The sequence below is a fragment of the Anolis sagrei genome, chromosome 4 (assembly GCF_037176765.1).
Source record: "Anolis sagrei isolate rAnoSag1 chromosome 4, rAnoSag1.mat, whole genome shotgun sequence".
Classification (NCBI taxonomy): Eukaryota; Metazoa; Chordata; class Lepidosauria; order Squamata; family Dactyloidae; genus Anolis; species Anolis sagrei.
In genome coordinates this window covers 113,979,759-114,007,616 of record NC_090024.1, presented here as the reverse complement: position 1 = coordinate 114,007,616, position 27,858 = coordinate 113,979,759, and the positions used below count along the sequence as shown (strand labels likewise).

The 27,858-nt window shown below is 37.8% G+C and overlaps 1 protein-coding gene across 2 annotated transcripts in view; it reads right to left on the bottom strand.

The window, feature by feature from the left end:
• Positions 1–234: 234 nt before the first annotated feature.
• KCNT2 (potassium sodium-activated channel subfamily T member 2) overlaps positions 235–27,858 on the bottom strand; it is a 349,979-nt gene continuing 322,355 nt past the window's right edge. Inside the window, exons 25-29 of one of the 2 annotated variants that reach the window (XM_067467600.1) lie at positions 27,732–27,815; positions 23,215–23,343; positions 8,889–9,189; positions 5,770–5,854; positions 235–3,627 (exon numbers count right to left, since the gene is read on the bottom strand). In XM_067467600.1, coding sequence (XP_067323701.1) covers positions 3,516–3,627; positions 5,770–5,854; positions 8,889–9,189; positions 23,215–23,343; positions 27,732–27,815 — 711 coding nt within the window. In that variant the 3' untranslated portion in view covers positions 235–3,515. The remainder of the gene's footprint in view (positions 3,628–5,769; positions 5,855–8,888; positions 9,190–23,214; positions 23,344–27,731; positions 27,816–27,858) is intronic. The other variant, XM_067467601.1, reaches the window with a different exon arrangement.

Genomic DNA, 27,858 nt, shown 5'->3' with positions numbered 1-27,858 from the left:
GAACAAGCCCTATGAGGAGCGGCTTAAGGAGCTGGACATGTTTAGCCTGAAGAAGAGAAGGCTGAGAGGAGATAGGATAGCCATGTATAAATATGTGAGAGGAAGCTACAGGGAGGAGGGAGCAAAGCTTGTTTTCTGCTTCCTTGGAGACTAGGACGCAGAGCAATGGCTTCAAACTACAAGAGAGGAGATTCCATCTGAACATGAGGAAGAACTTTCTGACTGTGAGAGCCATTCAGCAGTGGAACTCTCTGTCCCAGAATGTGGTGGAGGCTCCTTCCTTGGAAACTTTTAAACAGAGGCTGGGTGGCCATCTGTCAGGGGTGATTTGAATGCAATATTCCTGCTTCTTGGCAGGGGGTTGGACTGGATGGCCCATGAGGTCTCTTCCAACTCTTTGATTCTATGATTCTATGAGGCTGTGAGAAGTGTGACAAAGGATATGTCACCACCACTACCTCCTCAGTCGCCATCTTCTTCTGCAGCACTTTGCCCAATCCTTCCTGGTGAAGTGCAAGGAAAGCTCAAAGCTAATACTATCCCAAGGTCCAGAAGATGAATACAGTCTTAGCCTAGAGTGTGTCCTGGCTCAGATTTGTGCAGGTAGGATTCTAAGCTGCCTACACTCTCACACTCCAGGGTATTTTTCTCTTGCTCTAGTTGGTAGCACAAACAAGGCTTCAGGGAGATATGAGGATTTGTGATATAGTGGGAGGTAAGGATTTGCAATTAGTATTATGCTTGGATTCCTGCTATTTAACACATTTGTTCATGACCAGAAGCCCTATACTGCCACCTCCATTGCTGCCCCTATGCCATTTCATTAATAGAGATTTATAGAGGAGCTATCTTGTTTGAATCTTCAGTGAGCTGAATCTGTGGAATATAAGACTTATTACAGGATGTGCATATGTATGCTAAGTTTTTACAAGGATCATTGCCTGTATGGGTGCGTGTTGAGGAAGAACACCTGGACAATTAAGCAATTAAGCTTGAGCCACTCCCTGAATGGAGTATATCATGAGGAGTTTTCTTGATGTGTTCAGGTGATCAGATGATCAGGAAGAGACCGGATAGGACTTCTATACTACAGGACTTGCCGAAGATCCTTCTATACTACAGGACTTGCCGAATTTACTACAAGACTCCTTGCACCAATGAAGAAGCAGAGAATGCATTATTTTAATGCATTGGACTTTTGTGTGAGTTATTTTGTTGCAATGGACTAAGTTTATTTTCAAGGCTGGTTATTCTGTAAAGCTGCATATTTATCTCTGACTACTCAAGAGTAAATTTTGTATTTCCTTTTACTCTGACTCTGTGTGATTCAACTAGAGGGCTGGGGCTGGGAAGACTACTGGGTAGCTTCCACATAGACTGATAAACCGCAACAAGACTGTGGATACAGCAGGCCCACTGGATATGTTATCTTTGAAGGTAATTGGAGATGGTACAAAGATGGATATATGAAAATGTATACATGTGTATTTCCTAATTACACAAAATATCCCCCTCTAGTTTCAGGCATCTACAAATACTTGCTAGTGGACAGAAGTGCAAATATTGGTTACCACCGTGTCACACTGCCAGTGTGGGAGGAACAGTCTACAAAAAAATGGGCTTTTATTCATTCACATAGTTGACAAATGGAAGATAGCGGAATAAACAAATTCGTAGTGCATGTGGCGAGAACAATAGTTGTATCCTTACAACAAATATTACAACCATTTAAAATGCTGTTGTATGCATTGCTACCATCACATGCATGGATAGTTTTGTTGAGCAGTTTTGGCATCATTTGATTTGTACACACAAACTAATAGCAGTTCTTTGAAATAATATAGATAATATAAGCTGTACATGTAATGCTAAGAAGGAATTCAATCAATAGTCAGCATTGTCCCAACCTATTCCATCTGCCCTACCTGAACAATGCTTTATGCATTCAGTCATGCTACTTTAGTAGAAATATACCTAATATAATTTCACTAGAAACTCTTTGATGACAACCTTGAATACATTGACTCCCATTACCAGGGCAGTGTGATGCTTCTCTACAATCCAAATGCTATCATCATAATTCTTCATAGGTTTACTTAAGGCCTTTTAACTGGTGTGGCATGTAGATGGACCACACAAAGAAAGCTTTGACATATTAAGCAACAGTAAATGCTTCACTGGCTTATTCTACCAAAGCCAGCATCATAACTGCCATCTGATTTGAGTTTGCATTTAAGCAGAATTAAAGATCAAACATGTTCTCAAGGATGGGGCCTGAGCAATACTGGAGCTATCATTACAGTTTCCCCACTGATGTAGGCAACTCAAATTTCCTGGAGTATTTTAGATCTCAAAGGCTTTTGTCCCAGATGATGTGTTCTCCATTTTCTCTGGGAATTATTTGTCCAGTATATCACCAAACGTTAAAGCACAGACTACTGTGTGTTAGTTCATGAGTCTCACTTGGCAGATTACAAGCCTATGAACCTTAACCTATGTACTATGTAGACATACAATTAGCTACATTTGCTGCCATACCCCCACCCCACTCCTATAATAAGACACTTACCATATTTATTCCCTTTTTGTGTGTGGTACTCCTAGTGATCTAACTAGGTCATTAGATCACCATCCACTTAGTTTCAACAAGTTTATTGCATCATAGATGCATTCTGACTTCGTTCCATTCCATATTTCACAGTCTACCAGTTTTGCTGGCTCCTATCTTTCAATGAATTTTCAGCAAAAAAAAATCTTTGCTAAATGTGCTGACTTCCAAATAAGCAAAAAATATTGAATTATTCTCACTCCAGAATCCTTTAGGCTATTTATTTCGGACTGAAATCCACTTGGCACCTTTTTCTCTCTGTTTTCATTATTTGTGCTAAACATTTCAATATGCAAAGCTACATGAGTAACCAATTGATAGACATCAAATAGACAGAATTTTGTATTTGTTGAGGAAGCTATTTGTGTGAGATATAATTCAATTGACTTATGGGCAAGTTAATACATCTGACTACCATCATTCATCAGTGACATTTGTTGCCTTAGCAAGGACCAAACACTCAGAGAAAGAGGAGTTGCTTGAACCTTTGTCTGTACCTGCAACATTTCATTCCATAGGCACAGGAATAACAATAACAACTATGTAGTGTGAATAAGAATTAGTCACTGCCCCACAGTGTCTGGCTGAAATCAGTAGATGAAAAGAAGATCTTAAAGCTTAGTTTCTCTTTGACAAAATAATAACAAACATCATCCTTTTGTTGAGCAATGCTATGAAACACTTTCTTCAATTCCACTCCATTTTGATTAACCCCTTGATGAGAGTAATCAGAAATCATACAGAGTTTTCTGGATTTATTCTGGTAATTCCAGTGAGTCAGTTGCCCAGTCAGTGGACCATGATGCCCATTAAGCCAGTTCTCATAAAAAGTCATCATTTTATTTTCACTAAATTTCAAAACAGCTATTTGTATAAAAATGTCTTTATAGATTATCTATGTGCTGCATCAAAGCTGTGTTTCTTCCCTTGTATCCTGTCCAATGGCATTGCAGAAGCTGCTTTTCCGGCTGGTTGCACTGTTTGGAACATATGACAGTGGATCTGGGCGAATCAAGTATCTTTGGGGAAAAAAATATACAATGTTCTTCTTAATTCATCAGATATAACAAAAACACAAAACTGCGTATCAATGAACAATAATTTTATATAATGAGTAACTAAAATGCATTTTACTATAAACTGACAACAGCATTTGTGGCAGACAAAAAAAATTATAGATTCATAAAAAAATCATAAAATTTTAAGCAGAGAGATTTTGTCCAGACTAATACGAGGGGTATTTTTTAAGTAAGGTCCGTTTTGTTGTAGACACTAGTAGTTCACGCGCATACTGCAATGAGCGTGTGCGTTGTGCATGCCTCGGGAACAACTGTGCTCAGTTTCTGCTCTGTAGCTAACCTGTACAGTTCTGTTCTGTGCTTTAAAAATGTTTAAGACTATCAACTCACCTTCCGCATGTGAGGTTCGTTCAGTGGTACGGTTTTTGTCAGCAAGGAACCTGCCTGCTGCAGAAATTCATCGACAGATTTGTGAAGTGTATGGTGATACTGTTATGAGTGAAAGCAAAGTGCGTAAGTGGGTACGACAATTCAAAGATGGCCGTGACAATGTCCATGATGAGGACCGCCCCGGTCGCCCTTCTTTGATTACAGTGAACTCTTGGTTATCGGAGCAGGCGGCAAGTTTTTATGAAGAGGGTATTTTAAAATTGCTTCAGAGGTATGATAAGTGTTTGAACAAACTTGGCAACTATGTCAAAAAATAGAGTGAAGTATGTACTTTCTGAAAATAAATTTACTTTTTTGAAATAAACTTTCGTTGTGTACTTATGTTCCAACGGACCTTTCTTAAAAATACCCCTCATATATTTGGATATCATAGAATCACACTAGAGCAGAGGTATCAAACTCATTTTCATCAAGTGTCACATCAGCACATCTCCTTCAAAGGGATCAATGGATGGACAATCTATGTATACAGAGGACCAACTACATTCTTTTTTTATATACAATAATCAGTCCTCTTTAGTTTCTACCCAATTTAGGTTCCCAGATGTTATTGAATGACGACTCCAATCACTTGATTATCCGCCATGTGAACCGGAGATAATAGGAATTGTAACCCGATAGCACTTGTGGCCCTGAGGCTGGGGAAAGGTTAATTGGCAATGTAAAGTTAGATATCATATCTACAAGCCTTTTGTGTTAACTCAAACACCACTATCCTGATTTAATAGAATAAACTGCAGCCTTCCAGATGTTACTGTAACATACCCATCAATTCTAGTCACATCTAATGATGAGAAATATAGGGATTGTAGTCTAGTATCTGGAGGCCTACATAAAATGATATGGCAGGCTGGATTCAACCCACAAGCCTCGAGTTTGACAAATGTGCTGTATAGAAACAAAAGATAAGATCAAAATGAAAATCCACCTGAATTTTGGGAAATATTTTTGTGGAAGTAGGAGGATATGTTTATGTTCTTTTACTTAAAGGACACGGAAGAAACATTGCTTCTTACTCTAATGTGGCATTAGAAAATTGATATATGGCCAAACAGACACTTTCAATATGCATACAAAACAACTAGAAGTAAAGGTTTCTAGCAACTGTGGTGGCCACCAAATACCATAAAAACACACAGCAGTTTTGATGGGGGGGGGGGGGGAGGGGGAGAGGTTAAATTCTTTTAGTCATTTCAGTCTTCTTATTTTGAATTTAATTTTTAAAAAGAATATTCAACCCGATCTATAAAATTAACAGCTTCTGCTACAGCAGGGGTCCACAAACTTTTAAAACAGAGGGCCAGGTCACAGTCCTTCAAACTGTTGGAGGGCCAGATTATAATTTGAAAAAAACATGAATGAGTTCCTATGCACACCGCACAGATCTTATTTGTAGTGCAAAGACACATAAAAACAATACAATAATTAAAATGAAGAACAATTTTAACAAATATAAACTTATTAGTATTTCAATGGGAAGTGTGGGCCTGCTTTTGGCTGATGAGATAGGATTGTTGTTGTTGCTGTGTGCTTTCAAGTCATTACAGACTTAGGTTGACCCTAAGCAAGGGCTGGGTAAATGACTTTGGAGGGCCGCATTCGGCCCCTGGGCCTTAGTATGAGGACCCCTGTGCTACAGGATAGTGAAAACACTCAGTTTTTGGAATGTTGTATTTTATGGTCTCAACTTACACAACATCATTCAGTTCAAGTCGTGTGTCTGGAGAAGGATTGATCAGGATGTATGAAAGGGTATTGTGATGATCATTCATTTCATCTACAGGAAAAAAAGAGAAAATTAATAAAGGAAATGAAAGAAGGCTGTGTCGAAAAATTGTTTCACACAATAAGATAACACAAAATGAGTCAGAGCTGAAATACTGCTACTATTTTATTTTATTCTTCTTTATAAGACAAAAACAAGATACAGTTGGGTAGAGGGGAAAAGGACAAATAATTGATCAACAGGTAAGAGCAGATCTTATTTTTTTATTGCTTGTTAGGCTACAAGATAGACCAGGCTCTGAAAAAGCAAATGACAACTTCATTCAATTAGAAAACAGCATAACTTCCATTGAAAAGTGAACATTTTAAGCTATATGTACTGGGGATTGTTTTTCCGCAATTTTTCCCTCCCAGCTCCAAAGATTCACAGAAATTATGAGCTATGTAATCCGGAAGAGATAAGACTTTTTAGCTGTCAAAGCAGCTTGGAAAGCAGAAAAGTCTTTTTTACAGTCTCCAGTGAGGATTCCTATAAAAGATTGAAGCTTGGGGGAAGGAAAGATGTAAGAAATCAGAAATTAGATTGTCAGCTGCCTGTCAGATTGTCCAAAACTTCTTCACCCATCTTTCCTAGAAATCCTCTCTAGGGGCTTTGAAAAGGCTTTTCAGTTGTCAATCCAGTAGGCAGAGAAGGGCTGGGGATGGAAACTGAAACATCTTTCCACAACATCTATTTAGGATTTCTGTGAAAGATTGGGGAGATAAAGTTGTGGATATTTGACAGTTGATTATCTCATTCTTCTTTTTCCTCCTGCAATTTCCCTCTCTCCAAGCTCTAAACCTGACAAGAGGCTATGAAAAAAAATCAGCTGTCAAAACTGAACAATTTTCAGTAAGAAGAAAAAAAAGTCTTGACAATGCAAAAAGTTTGAGGGAGCTTGAATTTTGATCCCATTCAGGAAATTGGCACACCCCCATACCACACCTATACTATACCAACACATGAGGGAGAATTCAGAGAAAGTAAGGTACAGATATAAACCATGGAAAACATACAATTTTATAAACAAAACTTCAGATGCAAAAGCTGTAAGCATAGCATTTTTTGGGACTTTGTTCTATGTTTGAGTCATGTCTACTGTACATATTGACCATACTACTTTAAAACATGAAGTATAAATAAGTATTAAATCGAATCTTACAGGTAATGGTGACTTATATAGGAAGGCCATAATTAAATGTATTACAAGTTGTGCTGTCACACGCTGGGCCTGTGCACAAGACTGTAGACAGGACATAAATTCTGTGTGCCCAACGGGACGCCGGGGCTACCTCAGATTAAAGGCCTTTGGATTTCCTTAAACAGAGTCTTTAGATTGCTTAAAGGCTCAACAAAGTTCTTTATTAATGAAAACAAACAGGTACTTTAAGGCTTTCTTAACAGTCTATTGGCTCTCTCTCAATCTTGTCCACAGGGAACAGGCACTATCTTCATAACTGTAACTAATGGGGAAATCCTTAACTTCTAATCTGGCCAGTTTGTCTTTGCCTCTGATGGCATGGAGCCCCTACACCTGGTACCAACTGCTTCTGGCTTCCACGAGTGACCCTTACCAAGCAGAGCTTTGTAGACTTCCAGGGAAAAAGGAGTTCAGGTTTCACTGATGGCTGACTGAAGTCCCTCAGCAAAGGAGCTGTAAGGTTGTATGACCCTCGGCCAAGCTGTAGGCTGTATAACCCCGGCCAAGCTGTAGAGCCTTTTCTCTCCGGCCAAGCTGTGGGCTGTATAACCCCAGCCAAGCTGTAGAAGACGAAGCTTTCTACAGGAGCTCTTGGTATTATGTCCTGCATGACAAGCTTCTCTGTGTGGACTGAACCCAAACTGGCTCCTATTCCCTCCAAAACCCAAAAAGGGGGCGGGACCAGGGAACCTAACTATAATTGACAGGTGGCTTACCCTATGATTGCAGCCAAAAGAAGCCACCTATCTGCAGAGTCCCTGAAACTTAGGACTACAACAAACATTCAGTGCAAAGCAAACAAAATTGGAGCTCCTGTTACAGCTGTACCTGCACACAAGTTCTAAATATAGCAGACATTTTTCAACAAATACAAAGAAAAACATGTTCTATCAGTTTTCCTATGGGGATTTTTTTTTCATTTTTAGACCCAAGATTTGTCCTTGACCTCAACCTGGAATATAACATTCTCTTCAAAGTTTTCCTCGTATATACTCCTTTTATGTCCACTCTTTCCCATTTCCTTTGTTTAAATAAAATAAAATACAAAATTGTACAAAACACATTCAGCTAATATACAAAACAGATTATGATTTGTGAACAGCTGAAAACCAGCATATTGGAAAATGAAAACTTCATTGTTTTCTGTAACAGAGTTCTGTAGTTACCACTATGATTATTAATACCAGTGCTCCATATGCAAAATAAATCAGGTGCAAGTATTTGATTGCAATGGATCAGCACAAGAAAATGTTCACAGTACTCAGTGGCAAAAGAAGACAGGATTTTATCATATAGACTAGATCAGAGAATGTCTAAAATCTGAAGACTTGTAGTTTTTGTTTACATCTGACAAGAGTTTCCTACAAACTCTACTGGTGTGGTGATTAAAAATGATGACATGGCTATTAGGTAGAAAATTTTAGGTGTACATTAATTTCAATTTCTATTAAACTTCATTTGCCATTTTATTGTACCTGCTCCAGTATCCATAAATCCTAATTTTTTGGAGTTTTCACTTCACAAATTAGGGCTGATGTATAAATCTGGCAATTTCATCATTCATTCATAATCCCAGGTATTTTTTGAAGAAACTAAATATCACTGAACCTACTAAATATCTCAACAGTTTCTCAGTTGTGAGAACTCTCTATTTACATTTGTCTTCTGATTCCTATTATTTAACTAGCTATTTCATAACAGGTTCTCTTTCTGGTATAACGATTGCTAGATTTACTTTTGAGACTTTGGTGGGAAAGAATTAGAAAACTCTTGCTTCCTTTCACCTAAGGCTTTACTACCCAAATCATATTCCCACCCCACCCCGATTTATGGAGGATGTCTTACCATAACCTGTTGTTGAAAGTCCAAGGTGTTTCATTCTATTTTTCACCAATTCAGCAAGTTCCTGCCTTTCCGATCTTTTATAAAGATTCATTCTCTGCTGACTTATTTTCTCTGCTGATTTTGCGGAATGTCTTGGCACTTTCCGGCTCAGTCGTCGAGCCCACTGCATACTTTTTCGTCGTAGCAAAGGATGATCTGACTGATCACTGGATGTTGAATTGCGATGGTTGCTACGGTAGTTAAATTGTTCTTTATTGTCCTTTGTGTCCTCCCATTCTTCCACACTGATAGAAATTTGAGACTGGAAAGAGAAAACCATTGCAACCATTAAATTATTTCTGAAATCAGCTTCATTTCCCTTGAAGTAACTAACCTCAATTGCAGTTCTTTCTCAACACACAACACTCACTCCAATTCTCAATTCCACACACATGCCTATCTTCTTTTCTTTTGTCCTTGTATACAATACAAACCATTTTTATGAGCATGGACCTCTAGAGTGAACTTTATTGAACTTGCAGAAAATACATTGAACTGACAGAGCTTAGGGAACCACTGAGGCAACTAATTTAGTCAGAAAGAGGACTGGGAAGGTCATCAAAGATAGGTGTCTCAGAGAGGTGGCACAAAGGCTGGAAGTTAAAGGAAAGTGACTCAGAAGGGCTAGGTAGTGGGCAGCTGCCTTAGATGTTGGTAAACAATGACCACATTTGTGTTGGAGAGGCAGAGGTAATAGCAGAGACCATGAGATGTGTGTAGCCAGTGGAGTGATAAAGTTAACCAGCTCCTGGCCCACTCAGAAAGAAAAGGCAAGGTTTTGGTGGTTGATTTTTTTTGGTCAAAATATCTCAAAACATATATATGAGTAAATAGAGTAGGCCACAATTAATAACACTGAGTTTAGTGGTAGGGAAACACTCCAGACCACATTGCACCAAATGCATAATTAGTGAAATGCTGGGGGGGGGGGGGGGCATGAAGAATATGAAGGTAGAAGCTAAATCTTAAAAGGAATGTGTCAGGTTTTACAATGTATTGTAATGTAATATAGCTGAGTCATGCACTGCTAATAGGCTTCTATTGGAAATGCTGAGTTATGCATTAACTGTATATATAACTTCATTTGGGGAATGTGTTCTGGCCTAGTCCAGGTGATTGTGAATGATGCAATCCTGGGTTTGAGTTAAGTCAATGAGTTGGGAACCAATCAGTGATTGCTATGTGTAAATGAATTGTATATAAGGAAGTCATGTACAGTGTATATTTCTCCTTGTGCTGTGATGTTGTTTGTCGAAGGCTATATGTAATTAAAATAACCTGTCTGCTAAGACAAGATATAACTGTATGCTGTGGTAAGTTTGTAATATCAACTAGACTGGGGGAAAGACAATGGTAGAACTGACAATGGCCGGGCATGTGCGCAAGTGTCTGTAAAAGGTTCCAGAGTGACTGCAGGTTGTGGGAGCAGTTGACTGAAAATACTGTGCAGGAAGAAGCTACTGGAAAGTGCTGAAGTTGTGCAACTGATCTGCTGCTGAATTGTGAAGTTAATCTCAACAGAATGTGTGTGCATGTTTATCTATCTAACCCAATAAACAGATTTACAATATTCAAATACTTTTATGTGTTTGCTAATTTGTCTTTACACAGCTATGGTTTTATCTCACTTTTTCTCACCATTCCTATGAAATATGTTTACAGCACCAGTGTTTGATAAATCATAGTGGAAGCACTTACAAGTTAAAACTACTTAAATTGAAGAGATAATCCAAGTTATTTACTCTATTCTGGAGTGGGTGGGGATCAGATTTATATCGGTATATTATTTGAAAGATTATCTAAACGGTACAGCTCAAATGAATTTTGTTTTAATTGTGAAGCTGTTAAGGAGCCAAGCCCAGGATCCATAAATTTATGTGTGGGAACTGGATCTTCACATGTGGAAGAATGCATGGATAAAGGTCACAAAACTTTCTGACAACATCAGGAGAGATTATAGTTGTACATAATGACAATTATATGTTAATATATGTTATAGTATGAGATAGAAATAAGCAGTTTTATTACTTAAACAGGCAGAGGGGGCTTTCAATGTAATCACATGCTTTTATTTTATCTGTTCATACTAAAGTGTACACTCCATAACAGCTTTGATTGGGAGAATTGGAACATAGCCCTGATTATGGTGAAGTTTAATATGTAGGGTGCACGGGATGAATAAACCTCACAACCTCTGAGGATGTTTGCCACAGATGCAGGCGAAATGTCAGGAGAGAATGCCTCTAGAACATGGCCATATAGCCCAGAAAAAACCTACAACAACCCAATAAACCTTTTATCACCAAGAGTTGCATATAGTTCTGGCTATGGAGTTGGAGTTTGCAACTAAGCACATACACTAGGAGTGTAATCCACTAAGTTTCTTCTGGAAGGTAGTAACAAGTAATTTCAGTAATTTTTTCCCCTGCTATGAGAAAGTCTTTTAAAACTACACTGTTTCCAAAAGCTATTTGAAATTCAGGACCTTTTCTTCATAAAATGTGCACATAGCTGCTATGCACAGAAAATAGCATTTTCGGTATGAAAAATATTTCAGTGCAGAATGATTAATGCCCGTGGAGAAAATATTATTTTTTTGCATGAGAAAAAAAGCTGTCATTGTGGATTTGTTCTATAGAAAACTGCATTTTCTGAGCATAAAACAATATTTGTTTTGTGAAAAAGGGTACTTCAATGCAGAACTATTTATTATTGCCTGAAAAAATACTATTTTCTCTGCAGATTATGCCATTTGCTTTGAAAATCAAACATGCATGAGTTGTATGCAGAACAACTCCCCAATTTCTACATAAAAGACAGGTTTTTCTGCCCAGGAATTAATAGCTTTGTGTTAAAATGTAACTTTACATGCAAAAAATTATGCTTCCTAGCCCAAAATAATCAGATGCATATTTTGCTCAGACTAAGCCCAGTTTTCAGAGTAGCATTCATCTTGTCAGAATTTCTCAACATTTGAAAACATGTTTTCAAACTATTTTGAATATTTATAAATATTCTTTCCACCCCCACTGCACATACAGAAAGATGGAGACAGAATGACCAATACACCCATGATCTTTGTTCGTATGGAAAATGAGGATAATGACTCCCTACCATGAAAATTGCTATCTGTGTGACGATTTCTGGGAAGGAACTGGACAGTCTTAATGCACATCATTTCCTTCCTTCCTTGTTAATAATACTAGAAAAAGAATGGGAATAAGTGTTCCTTGTTTCCTAAGGTAGTTAAGTTTTCAAAATCTCAGGAAACCTCGTTGGGAAGAGTAATATTTTCATCCAGTATTTATTTGAACATCTCAAAGTGTTTCAGGATATCATTACGCAGAGGAATAGTTATGGGTTGATCCTTTTTGCAGGAAAATTGTACTTTTTCTTTTCCAAATTTTTATTTTATTGCACAATAAATACTTTCAAGCAATGCATATAGCAAATGTGAGATAATTCTACTATGGTAAGATCAAGGCATTTAAAGGAGCACATTTAAGTATTATGATTCAGTAAACTGTGTTCTGTACTGGAGTTCACAGAAAGCACCCCACTCCATCCTGAAAAATAATTCTTATCAATTTCTTAAATATACAACTTTTTAGAAGGAGGAGATAAAGAAAAGGTTCTTGGGTTGCCTGAATTTATCTTTAGTTAAATTAGATGTGAATTTGTATAAAAAGCACTAGTAATTTCTTGAAACAATTGCAGTGTTTCATTTTGTACTGGAGCCCTTGGTGGTGCAGTGGGTTAAACCCCTGTGCCGGTAGGACTGAAGACCGACAGGTCACAGGTTCGAACCCGGGGAGAGGTGGATGAGCTCCCTCTATCAGCTCCAGCTCCTCATGCGGGGACATGAGGGAAGCCTCCCACAAGGGTGATAAAAACATCAAATCATCCAGGCGTCCCCTGGGCAACATACTTGCAGACGGCCAATTCTCTCACACCAGAAGCGACTTGCAGTTTCTCAAGTTGCTCTGACACGACAAAAAAATTGTGTACATTCTTTTTACTAGATTGCACTGTTAACATATGATCTAGGATATTAAGTGCCCATTCTTATTTACAATTTTTCTTATTCACGTAGCAGGAATAAGGAGTTGTGTTCAGCCAACATTAGGTGTACGTATGACAAATACTTACTTGTGAAGCCATTTCTCGAGACTGACACAAAGTGGGAAGTGGGGAAAAGGAGAAAAAACAAAACACCATTCAACAACTGTGGCTGAACAAGAAATATACAGAGACAGTGATCATAATTTAGGGATTCTACAAGTAAATGCACACTTGTTTAGTGTGATGTCTATTCCTACTTTAAATTTAAAATAATTCAAGAATGTGAATAAAATAATCCTCATGTAACCTGTCATGCCTCAAATTGTACTTGATCAACTTATATTGCTATATACAGATCAGATGGATTAATTTCATAGAATTTAAGTATATGGGTAATAATTTGTTTTAGAATGACATATATGATGAAATATATAGAAAATTTATATTATACTATCCTACCTTTTTTGGGAAGGGACTCAAATGTAATAAAAATGTGCAGTGTAAAACCACCAATAATGTTATCACTGTGCATAGTTCCCTCTTTTCTCCCTGTTTTATCCAATTTATTTTCCTTTTACTTTCTACCTTTTTTTAAATTTTAATTTTTATTGAATCTTGTACGTATATACATCAAAAAGTGAGTGACAGAGAGTGGAATACACAAGAGATAGGAAAAAAAAACCAAACAAAGGAAAAACCCAAAACCCAAAAAGTTTGTGTCTGTGATGCGACTTCCCAAAATCTTCTGAGAATATTAAAGTTTTAATTTGTGAAAAATAAAAATAAATCTTCATTGTTCCTGCCGACATAGCTTCCTTTGATTTCTTGTTTCAGATGCAGGACAGATCTATCAATAATGGAATTTCCCGTGTACTAATAAAGTCTTTAAAGCCTGACCAGTTTGTCCTTTTGTATGTTCCATTTAGTCTTTGAGATAGGCAGTCCATTTGAATTATGTCAAAAAAATTTATAATCCATTCTTTTTGACTTGGGATTTCTTTTTGTTTCCATATCCCGGCAAGTAGTATTCTTGCCACTGTACTTAGCAGGAAGAGCATTTTCTCCTGATTTTTATTCAACTTTGCATTTGATATGCCCAGTAGATACGTTTCTGGTGTCTGTGGGAAGCTGATTTTTAAGATTTTTTGAGTTGCTTGATGTATCTCTTTCCAATATTTTCTTATGCGTTTGCAGGACCACCATTGGTGGTAGAAAGTCCCTGTCTCCTTTCCACATTTCCAGCAGCTACTTGAGATATTTTTATTGAATTTAGCCAATTTTTCTGGGATATAGTACCATCAGAAGAACATCTTATACCAGTTCTCCTGTAGGTCACTAGCTACTGTATATTTTATTTTAATATTCCAAATTTCTTCCCACTGATTTAAGATGTTATGACCTATGTCTCTTGCCCATTTCACTTGACAATTTTTTATTTGCTCTTCTTCGGTGGCCCACGATAGTAATTGTTGGTACAGGATTTTAATTAGTTTTTTTTATCATGATTGTTCCCCAAAGCCCTTGATCTTGACAAAAACCAAGCTTTTCATCCTCCTTGAATCCCTGATGGATTTGGAAGTAACTCAGCCAAATAATTTTCTTGTTTAGTTGTTTTATCTCCTCTAAAGATTTAAGTATTAATTTACCATCCTCTTTTTTTTTAGTAATTGTTGATAAGTTAACTAATTTCCTTTGCCTAATTCCCGCTTATGTTTAGCTTCTACTGGAGAAATCCACAGTGGGGCGCTACTAAATAATCTGGGTTTGCATTTTTCCCATGTTTTAATTAATGAGGCTCTTATGTAGTGGTCGTTAAAACTTTTTTACTTTCTACCTTGTGTTAAAATACAAGCAACAAGGAGAATTGTAATGGAGCCACCAGTGTAAGATACTCTGGGTCAATTTGGGTCACTTCAACACAGGAGGAGACTTACAATGACTTCACCTTGCCCTAAATGGTGTGTTGAATCCATTTCCAGCCTAGAATGATGGAAAGTCCATCCAAAGATGACACTGAGCATTTTCACATTGAATTCATGGCTAGCCATAGGTAAAACTAATCAGTTTTACATTGGTGGATTCTTTACAGCTCTGAAAAGGCCACAGGTTTTTGTGATTTGCTACATCCTTTGTTCATAACTTGATAGATAGGGAAGACAACTAAAAATATCTGGGAACCAATTGTGAGTAAGATTAAGCTTGAAAGGTAGTGGACTTGCCTCACCATCAGGCCAGACATTTTGGGGAGGGGAAGATTGTGTTTTAAGCTCTCATGCAATTCCTAGCTCTAAATTAGATACCATTTATCTGGGGTTCATGGTTTATAACCTAATTAATTTGTCTTGAGAATTAAGGAAGGTTACGTCTTCTCCCTTTCCAATAAAGACTAACTTTAAAAAAAGAAAAGAAACCCATGTGTCAACTTGTGTTTCCTGATTTTTACCATAGACCAGTGATTCCCAACTTTTTTTTTTGACCAGGGACCACTTTGACCAGGGACCACTTGGCTATGGACCAACTCTCCAACATTATTTATTTATTTATTTATTTACACCATTTCTACCCCGCCCTTCTCACCCCTGAGGGGGGACCCAGGGCGGCTAACACAGGCAACAATTCAATGCCACGATATCAATACAACAATGTAAAATCAAATACATCGCAAATTAAAACAGTAACATTAATTAAAATCACATACTCATATAGTAACATAGTCACCTAATCACAAAGTCACATAGCCATTTCCAATTGTCATAACAGTCCTATGGTCTGGGTTCAATATCTAAAGTGCTGATGTGCCCACTAGCCAAAGGCCTGGCTCCAAAACCACGACTTTAGTTTTTTTCTAAAAGTAAGGAGGGAGGACACTGATCTAATCTTGCTGGAGAGCGAATTCCACAAGCGGGGGGCCACCACTGAGAAGGACCTGTCCCTGGTCCCCACCAGACACGTTTGTGATGCTGGTGGGACCGAGAGCAGGGCCTCCCCAGTAGATTTTAAATTACGAGGTGGAACATAGAGAGATATACGTTTGAATAAGTAAGCTGGGCTGGAGCCATATAGGGTTAGTACCAAAAGGGTTATGAATCGGTTTTTGGTCAACTTTAGATTTGGCTTGGTTATTTGAGGTACTAATTCAGAAAATTGCATTAGATAAACCACATCAGCTTTACTTTCTGATACAGAACATATGCCATCCAGTAGTCCCCATCTACTCTCCCACAGAACACCATATTTAATAATCTAGAGTTGATGTGGTCTATCCAATGCAATTTTCTGAATCAGCACCCCAAATAACCCCAATAGGCCTAAAAACAATGACATCAAGGAGCCCCCACTTCCAGGTGCCACATGGAACAGCTTCCCTCAGGGGGAGGAAGGAGGATGAGAAGCAACAGTCAGGAGGCTTTTTGCTGAGCCTTTCGTGGGTAGTCAGCTGTTCCCCTACCAACATCCCTGTTGGCACTATAAGAGGATTTTGAGAAACCAGTCACTCTCATTGCAACGGTGTAGTAACAATGAGGCCGTGGGCCATATTTTAGTTCTTGGGGACCACTGATGGCCCACTGTCATAGACAATTGTAGATTATTAAAGTCTATGTCTGAATACATGTAAAAGTAACCACAGGCCTATTGTCAGTAGAATTTAATGTATATGTGACTAAGTATCTGATGTGCTGCAATGCCACAGATTATAAAATTGGTGATAATTGCATATTAAAGAATTTGCACAAATTTACTTTACATTGAATCATAACAAATATGAAACTGAATTGTAGGGCCACTTAATTCTATAATTAAGATAAAAAGAAAAGTGATTAATCTTATGCTTTATAGCCTGTTTTGAATGCATTAATATAATTTGTTCTTTATTTGTCATTGAAGAATATTGTTACTTAAAAATTGCATAAGCACATCAGAAACACATTCTTAAATTAAATGTTGTGGTTGTTAAGCTTTATTCTGAAAAATAAATAACTGCTTGTGATACTAATAAATAATTGAGCATATCCCATGTTTCCAGTGATGTATATATTTGCAGCTAATCTAAAAGAACAGATGTCAACCCAGGGAAGTAAAAGACAGTTTGTACACAAAAGCAGAAAAAAAATGAATAAAAAGAAGATGGAAAATTAGATTTCATTGATAAGGGATCTGCTAGTTTTTATATGAATAAATATTTATTTTAATTGGTACAATCGGTTTCATTACTACAAGGGGTATTTTTTAAGTATGGTCCATTTTGTTGTAGACACTAGTAGTTCATGCGCATACCGCAACGAGCGCATGCGTCGTGTACCGGCATGCCTCGGGAACAACTGTGCTCAGTTTCCGCTCTGTAGCTAACCTGTATGGTTCTGTTCTGTGCTTTAAAAATGTTTAAAACTATCAACTCACCCACCGCATGTGAGGTTCGCTCAGTGATACGGTTTTTGTCAGCAAGGAACCTGCCTGCTGCAGAAATTCATCAACGGATTTGTGAAGTGTACGGTGATACTGTTATGAGTGAAAGCAAAGTGTGTAAGTGGGTACGACAATTCAAAGATGGCCGTGACAACGTCCATGATGAGGACCGCTCCAGTCGCCCTTCTTTGATTACAGATGATTTGGTTATCGGAGCAGGTGGCAAGTTTTTATGAAGAGGGTATTTTAAAATTGGTTCAGAGGTATGATAAGTGTTTGAACAAACTTGGCAACTATGTCGAAAAATAGAGTGACGTGTGTACTTTCTGAAAATAAATTTATTTTTTTGAAATAAACTTTTGTTGTGTACTTATGTTCAAATGGACCTTACTTAAAAAATACCTCTCGTATTTCATTTATTTTGATTATCTAAAATTATCCATCAGCAAAAAAAATAAAATGCTGGAGTAACTACCAGATCATTCTAGCTCTAAAGGGTTCAAGATTGTTGCAAAAATAATACTTTATGATTCCAACAGAAATTAACATTGTCTCAAAACACACTTACTATTTACTATTTATTTACTATTGACTATTATGAAAAGAAAAATCAACAATGTGATGTGGCAGCTTAAAAAGCCAATGGGATTTTGACCTGCATAAATAGAAGGATAGTGTCTACATCCAGGGAAGTCATGCTACCCCTCTATTCTGCCTTGGTTAGACCACATCTGGAATATTGTGTCCAATTCTGGGCACCACAATTTAAGGGAGATGTTGACAAGCTGGAATGTGTTCAGAGGAGAGTGACTAAAATTATCAAGGGTCTGGAGAACAAGCCCTATCAGGAATGGTTTAAAGAGCTGGGCATGTTTAACCTGCAGAAGGGAAGGCTGAGAGGAGTCATGATGGCCCTGTATAAATATGTGAGGGGAAGTCATAGGGAACAGGGAGCAGACTTGTTTTCTGTTACCCTGGAGACTAGGATGCAGATCAATGGCTTCAAATTGTGGGAAAGGAGATTCCACTTGAACATTAGGAATAACTTCCTAACTGTGAATCAGTGTTCAGCAGTAGCACTATCTGTCCCAGAGTGTGGTGGAGGCTCCTTCTTTGGCCACCTGTCAAGGGTGCTTTGAGTGTGATTTTCCTGCTTCTTGGCTGGGGGTTGGACTGGATGGCCCATAAGATTTCTTCCAACTCTTCGATTCTATCATCATAAATGTTTGTTGGTAGCTTTATAAATAAAATCAAAGCTGTTGCTGAATTTGGCCTATGGCTACATTTAAGGTAAAAACAAAAGGATGTAGGCTTGAAAAAAATTCTAGGGAATGTTTACTTTTCTGTTCACAAAGATTTTACAGATCCCTAGAAATTAAAAGAAAGCTGAAATATTTAATATCTACTACCAATCTAATTGTTTTTTTTTTTATATAGATTCGTGCTATACAGCTCTTCCTGGAGGATTCTAACCTTTCTTGGCACACATTAGATATGAGCAGGTTTTCAACTGGCAGTGAGTGTGTTGAAGGGAAGATGGTAATGATACACACACACCTCTGACAATGTCGGGGTCCAGCTGCCCAGTCTCAGACTTACTGATGTTGAAGGGAAAGTACTAAAAATGTCTTCTACAAAGATAAACCTGAGGATAAGTAGAAACCTTTGTGCAATTGTAAATCACGTTTTATTTGTGCTATCAATCCTACTGAGACTTCTACTCACATTCATGAACCCACACAATCCCTTCAATCATCCCGGGAGGCCCTGCTCTCAATCCCACCAGCATCGCAGGCGCGTTTGGTGGGGACGAGAGAGAGGGCCTTTTCAGTGGTGGCCCCTCAACTCTGGAATTCACTCCCTAAAGACATCAGACAGGCCCCAAACTTGGCAGTCTTTAGGAGGAACTTGAAGATGTGGTTGTTCCAGTGTGCCTTCCTGGAATAATGATCCCATAGTACTTTGTCCTCCAAAGCACTTTACATTTTTTAGATCTACTCGTATGCCCTTCCACAAACGCCACTATCATCTTTCGTCCCTGTCCCAGCATCATTTACATTTTAACTTTACATTTGGCCTTCCCACTGTTTTTAATTGCGTGTTGTCTTATTGATAATGTTGTATATTTTATTGCCTATGTTTTTATTTTAATTGCTTGTACTGTTGTTGTTTTGCTTGTATTGTTGTATTCGGGCTCGGCGTCATGTAAGCTGCACCGAGTCCCTTGGGGAGATGGTAGCGGGGTACAAATAAAGTGTTGTTGTTGTTGTTGTTGTTGTTATTATTATTATTATTATTATTATTATTATTATTTTCAAGGAAATACAACCCCCCTGCCCCTTTTAGCTCAAATTAAGATTTTATATGACAACCACATTTTTCTTTTAATATAAATGAGGCAGTAACATCAAAGCCCTGGGAATATGTTACGTGCACTGAATCCCCTCAATCACACACCATAATGTGAACATATTTGTATATTCATTATGAAAAATATACACATATGTGAAACATGGTTGAAATGTAGTGCATCATTCATGGGCTTCCAATACATCTATTGTTGTATATTTGTATACATGTTTTATGCAATCATATTTGTTTGTTTGTTACGGTAATTTTGTGTAAAATGTAGTCAGCTGAAACTTTTATCAGAGCATTGCAAATGCACATTTTTATCATTTCAGGTTCATTGCTCTAATCTCTTGACATTACCCAGAGCATACTGTGTGATGAAGTATGCATTCCAACCAATTTTACAATGCTAAAATGTGTCTCATAGCTTTAATTTTCTGTATTTTCACATTTTTCTCTCTCTTTTTGTATGAAAACTAAATAATATTTCAATACTATTAAATGTTCTTCATTTCCATATCTACCTAGAATTATACATTATCTATGTGACAATAGCTTAGTGAAATGAAAATAATGTGGGATGGCATTTGAACAGGTTATGAAATCAAAACTAATAAACAATCGAACATATGACAAGATGGTGAGTGGATAAATGTGCATTTTGATATATCTTAATTATTTTACATTGTATATATTTAAAATATTATTAGCTTTTATATATTTGAAATATTTTTGTCTCATTGCTACCAAAAAAGATGTCTGGAGTGGATCAATAGCAAACATTGTGGTCTCCATTCAGCAAAAAAGAGGAAAGAAGCATATGATCTTAGCATCAACACACACAAAAAAAACCCTCTTAACATAACTAGTTTGAAGGAGGAACAAAAAGAGATGTTTTTATAGGAAAGTTATGGAATAGCGAACTATCCGTTGTTCCATAAGTTCCAGCTTATCTCCCTATGTCTGTTCAAGTTAGCAATTAAAATATTTTTGAAACATAATAATTTGTAATGTTATCTTCTCATTATTCTTCTTCCTCTTTTACCATTTTCTACCATGAGAGGATAAACCTAGAAAAATGACTCTGATGGCTGTTATTGATCTTACATAAAGTTGTCCGGCAGCCTTTTCAGCTGGAGGGATGGGGAGAAATTATTTAACCATATAAATAAATATATGTGAACTCAATATATGCACATTTTATTATTATTATTATTTACTTCATTTACATACCGCTTTTCTCAGCCATTAGGCGACTCTGTACAAAGTTCCAGACGGAAAGTGGAAAGGTTATTTTTGGATTATAATGGCCAGAATCTCTTAGAAATCAGAAATTATTTCACAACATTTTGAAAAATTGTCAAAATATCTTTTTGAGGGTTGAAAAACTTTGACAAGAAGAATTGACTAAAGAAAAATTTCACCGTTTGACTTAATTATTTTGTGTAGAAATCAGTATTTTCTACAGAACAAACAGATTTTTCTGAGTGAAAATAATATTTCAATTCAGAAATAATAACCTCTATGCAGTGTAAAAATATAGTTCTCTGTTTTATGTGCAGGAAATGCTGTTTTCTATGCAAACAAACCATGTGCAAATTTTATACAAAATAAATCCCCCAATGACATTTGTTCTGCACAGAAAACAACCTTTTCAGCATAAAACATTTTTATTTGCAGAAATTCATATTTCTGTGTTGAAACATTTTTCATACAGAAGAGGCTGCTTTTTGTGCAGAAATATATCTGTGCAGGCAAAACAACTAAAGGTGATTTATTTTTCCCCCCACCGAAATCTTGAATTGGAAATCGCCTTCAAAAACTTTGTGGTTTTTGAAGACTTATTTGAGGTGGGAAAAAAGAACTGAAATTATTCATTGTGACCTTTGAGAAGAAATGTAGTGAAGAATTACATCTCTAGAGTATCTACAGTTAGCCTGACCAGTAAATGTATTGTTTAAAAAGAGGTCAACCCTCCTGTTCAAGGAGCTCCACTGGCTGCCATTCATTTACCGGACCCAATTCAAGGTGCAGGTTCTTACTTACAAAGCGCTTAACGGTTTGGGACCCGTCTACCTTCGTGACCACATCTCTGTATACGAACCCACATGATCTCTTCGTTCATCTGGTGAGGCCCTGCTCTTGATCCCACCAGCATCGCAGGAGCAATTGGTGGGGACGAGAGAGAGGGCCTTTTCGGTGGTGGCCCCTCGACTCTGGAACTCACTCCCTAAGGACATCAGGCAGGCATCAACCCTATCAGTCTTCAGGAGGAGCTAGAAGACATGGTTGTTCCAGTGTGCCTTCCTGGAATAACGATCCCATAGCACTTTGTCCCTCTAAAGCACTTTACATTTTTAGGTCTGCTCATATGTCTTTCCACAAACGCCACTATCACCTTCTCGTCCAAGTTCAGCACTATTTCCAAATTTAATTTTACATTTGGCCTTCCCACAGTTTTAATTGTATGTTGTCTTATTGTTAATGTTATATGTTTATTGTCTATGTTTTTTATTTTAATTGCTTGTATTGTTGTGATTATTGCTTGTATTGTTGTGTTTGGGCTCGGCCTCATGTAAGCCGCACCGAATCCCTTGGGGAGATGGTAGCAGGGTACAAATAAAGTATTATTATTATTAATAATAATAATAATAATAATAATAATAATAATGGATTTTTGTAATTGTAGGGGGGGGGGTGCTGTTTCCAAACTTCTGATAAGTGAGACACATTTTTTCTCCGTGATAAATCCCATTTTGTTTGTCAAACCTTATCTTTTAGAATGTCTCAAAGTGACTATCACTCCTTAGTATAACCTATCTCATCCTGTCCTTTGTCTGCTTCTTAACTGAAAAATTGCTACATCTGAGCAGAAATTCTCACATACAACTATGCAATAAAGGTGCACCCCTGGCCTGGTAGTAACTAAATGTCAATCCAATAATACACAATACCGGAGAGAATTACCCTCTCCTAGCAGAAGTCTGATTGGTAAGAAGGAAAGAAAATGTGGTAAATGTTGCAGAAATGTGGAAATTCTGCTTCCTGTGTAAACAAATATTTATTTCCTGTTCACATAAATAGTTTTTTAAGAAACTTATTTCTGAAACCACACTGTTCGTCTATGCTACAAGAGTTTAGAAATTGCTGATGTAAAATGTGCCAGAGAACTCCAAGCCCATAACGAATAGCACCAGGACTTATAGACAACTATGGTTCTATGAAGTATACTTACTGCAGGTTTTCAGGGATCTGAAGACGTATAATACCCATACTTAACATCTATAGAGAAAAATACAGGATTCTATAGGGGATAAATGACACCCCACAGCAAAGTGTGACTTGTTCATGACATAAAGCATTGCAAAAGTAAGACAAGGATATCACAGTACATTACAATGATCGTATGTATTAATCTCCTGCAATACTTGTTATATATATGTATATGAGAAGAGTAAACTATCCAAACCTCTGATGTTGTAAGCTTCTGTGATTCAGTTCTATAAATACCAATAGGAATGTCTCCTGTAGAAGAACAAAGCTTCTGGTAAAGTCTGGCATATGTTCTGATCCACAAATCATCTTCAGTAATTTTCATCTAAGTAGCAACAAAAGTAATAAAGACAGTCTAATTTTAAAAAAATGCTAAAATTGAAAAATTGCAAAAAATACTACAGTTAGCAAAAGACTAGTCATTGTTCTCAAACATTGTGCAAGACATGAAATCTTTTATACTATTGTTGTTCATGCTCAATGATGATAAATAATTTTGGTTTGGTAAATTATCAGTGCCTAAAACCAAGCAGTGATTACAAAGGACAGGGAAATGGTCACAAGAACTGAAAGTACCTGAACAGAGATATAGAAGAACATGATAATTTCTGGGAACAGAATGTACTTTTAGCTTAGGGAAGATTTTTTCATTTCCCTTTAGAGCTGCAACATAAAAAACTAGATAATGTAAGTAAGCATTACAAAGTTTGTCACTTTCTGTTGGTACAAGTTATTTGTAAATGTATAAAACAGCGCCTAACATATAACTCTGTAATATATAATTTCATCTTATTCTGGTCTCTCAGTGGAGAAAAACAACATTCTCTAAAGGATACTGTTATGACAAGGTAACTTCATATCCCACTTAGCCATTATGATAATTCTGAGGAAAATAGTATGGAAAGTAGTTGCCTAACAACTACATTATATACTTGCATATCAAGATGCTTTCTGTTCCTCAATTATTAAACTTATTGTTATTCGTAATACAAAAATTCTAGGCTGCTTTCCCATCTGTGCTGCCACTTAATGGATATTTTCAAATTTATTTTATTTATTTAGTAAATTTATATCCCACATTTCCTTCAAAGTGGCATCCAAGGTGGTTTAAATAATTAAAATGAGTAAAAGGTTAAAATGGAAGGAAAAAGGAAGAGGGGCCGACCAAGGGCAAGATGGATGAATGGCCTCCTTGAAGTGACTAGATTGACCTTGAAGGAGCTGGGTGTGGTGATGGCCGACAGGGAGCTCTGGCGTGGGCTTGTCCATGAGATCACAAAGAGTCGGAAATGACTGAACGAATGAACGACAAAAGGTTAAATTACAAACACTTAAAAATAAATTAAAGAATTAATTTTTTGATAGATGAGCATTATAGTTAAAACAGTTTAAAAGACTTAAAATATAATTTTAAAACATTATAAAACTAGCACAAATGACTAAAATATCACACCAATTGCACATTACATTCCCATTATTATAATTTACAATTCAAATGTCTGACTAAATTAAAATTACTTCACTTTTTGGAAAGAGACAAGGGACAACTGGACCTCCAATGAAAGAGTGTTGAAAATCTGGGAGATGCTATGGAAAAGGCTTTGTCCCACATTTTCAAAAAGTCACTTCAAAGATCACCTATACTTTGTGCCAGTGTGAACAGTTGGGCCACTTCCTATTTGAAATCAGTCACAGCCTGGGCAGCCCTCACACATTGATTGACACGTACTTTCCCTCTTATGTCCTTATCTTAGCGGTGATTTCCAGATATGAAAGGCATGGCCCGACTTACCGGGTCAGGGAGGTCGCGGTGTAGGGCATCCCCCACTGCCATTATTACCTCAGGGCGGCTTCTTCCTCCCAGAAGCCCCCCCTGCATGGCGGAAAAGTTTCCCGCCGCTCAGCTAAGTGGCCAATGGACAGCTGACCACGCCTCACTTACAGGGAGGCCGGAGCTGGTCTCCCCCTGTTGCGGGCAGCCTATATAAGGCTGCCCCAGGCTCCCCAACAGGCACTGTGCCTGCACCAGCTGATCCACCCCACCCACCCTGCATGTTTTTTGTGTTTCATTGGCAGTTAGCTTTGTTTCTGTTTTAACCTTGTACTGGCTTCCTGTTAATAGTTATTTATTGTTATGCTCATTGTCACAACTCCCTGTTGGCATGGGGCATGGGCCCTGGATCTGGCTTGGTATCCCCCCTAGCGGAAAGGGGAAACATCTGGTGGTCCCAGGGGTGCCTAGTTTACATTGGCCTGGTATTGTGCCGGCAGCACCCGGACACTTTGCGGTATCGGACAGCAGCGGGTTGCCCATTCTTGATCCACTACCCATGCATGGCTGCCAACCCTTGTTCCTGTTATCAATAAATGGGTTGTGGCCATTATTTAACCCAACAACATGTGTACACGTATTTCTCTGGTTGATGGGGGGGAGGTGTATCGCCCTTGCACATGCAAAATTGGCACTAGTTGTTTCTGGACACCTGTAGTGGTGCTAGACAGAGCAAGAAAGCAATCAGAAAATGGAATGGGGAAAGAAGGGTGTGATTCATCCTTTCGCCACTCCTTAGTTGCTTTGACTGGCATCGCTATAAATGGCAAACAAGGACCACTGTCAGTTTCTGTCAGTTTCTTGCCTGATGAGCTCCCCTAAAGACAGATTGATAGTATGAAGACAACTGTGGCAATCCAGTGGTGCTGAACCCATTCCAGAATTGTTGGACCTTGTGGATCCCATCCAGCACTACTGGGCCAACTCAGCACCATACAGTGGAAACACCTGCCGGCCCCCATACTGGCTAAGTGGCAAGTAGTTCACGTTTTGGCAGTGCTAATCCAGAGCGCCCCTGGATCAGCATCACAATTTCTGGCACAAGTAGATGACCCCTCAGATACTGTTTGATCATCTGCAAATAACGATTGATTTTGGGGAGAAATTTTATTTGCAAGCTTTGCAAGAAATGGAAAGCAAAAAAGCTGTTTGCAGGAGAAAGAATGGCAATAGAAAGAGATTTGGGGAAGGTCTAAAATGATATGAATGAAGAATGAAATGATGAAGAATGGCTTTTTAAAATGATGCGTCATCTGGCACAGGAAAAGGTAGAGTAGAATCCATAACAAATTATAGAACATTTTGCTTCATGCTGAATTTTAGACCTAATGTTATATATGAAATGCAATCACTGCTCTATATTTTGTTTATTCTCATGTAATAATTTCAGAAGCCAAATCTATATTGTATGAGTATAGGATTAAAGCTAGATGTGAACATGAGAAGTTTATGCTCATATTCATCCACAGATGGCATTTGTTTGGGCTGGGATAGACAACTGGAACCAGACATAACTTCAGCTCTATTCTTCTCAACTTTCCCAAGTAGTAATCTAGGTCTATTAAAAAGATTGCTCATTGCTTCTATAAGTAATAAAAGTTATTTCAGATTGTATTTACCTTTGGAGTATTGTATGAAGTACCCCAGTTATTCATATTATCTATAAAATAGATGTTCCAACTGCTACTCAATAAATCAAACCACTATTTAAAGAAAGGCCAGTATCTAAGGATGTGACTTCCAACAGGAAAATACATATTGGACTACTGTCTAAATAAAGAAATGGGCATCCTACATCTTGGATTAGACTCTCTTTGACTTGAGATAAAATGCATTCAGAACATCCATCAGCGCTGCCTCCAGAAAATCCTGCAAATCTCTTGGGAAGACACGTGAACAAATGTCAGCGCGCTGGAAGAAACAAAGACCACCAGCATTGAAGTGATGGTCCTCCGCCATCAACTCCGCTGGACCGGCCACATTGTCCGTATGCCTGACCACCGTCTCCCAAAGCAGTTGCTCTACTCAAGAAACGGAATGTTGGCGGGCAGGAAAAGAGATTTAAAGATGGACTCAAAGCCAACCTTAAAATCTCTGGCATAGACACTGAGAACTGGGAAGCCCTGGCCCGTGAGAGCTCCAGCTGGAGGTCAGCTGTGACCAGCAGTGCTTCAGAATTTGAAGAGGCACAAATGGAGAGCGAAAGAGAGAAACGTGTCAAGAGGAAGGCGCATCAAACCAATCCTGATCGGGACCGCCTTCCACCTGGAAACCAATGCCCTCACTGCGGGAGACGATGCAGATCAAGAATAGGGCTCCATAGTCAGGAGAGGAGGATTATCCTACTTGGACAACCAGGGATTACCTAAGTAAGTAAGTAAGTAAGTAAGTAAGTAAGTAAGTAAGTTGTCTTGGAAGATTTCTGGAGGCTTGTATCCCTTTGTTTTTTTAAACCCCAGCTTTCTACATTATTAAAAGTGTGATGAATTCGTACTCCTTTTGTTAAAATCATTTTCCTTGACAAAAAATGGGAAGTGATTCTCAACCCCCTCCAGAGCCTCCCAGTGGCTTGATATCTCTTATTAGCCGCCCCCCTCCTTTAGACCCATACCTGCTCTATAAACTAAGTTTAACTTGTTTTTTTAATCTGTTTTCTTTTTATAACATGCTTTTAATCTGCTTTTATATTTTACCTACTTGGGAATTGTGATTCCCCTTTCTTGGGACCTGTGCCCCATTCTATGTTGTGCTGGTCACAGACCGTAATAAATCATTGATTGATTGATTGAAGGACAAGAAGGAGAAGAAAAACCAGAATGATCCCAAATTGAGTAGATGTACAGAGTTTGATTTTTTTTTAAAAAAAAAGGCTTCACACTTACAGAACATAGAAACCCAGATCCCGGGGTAGTGTCTAGTCCCAGTAGAAGTCTTGTGATGGAGATCATATAATCCTTAACAAATGACTGTGAAGATTTTAAAAAGAGAAGAAAAGTTATTTAGATCTAA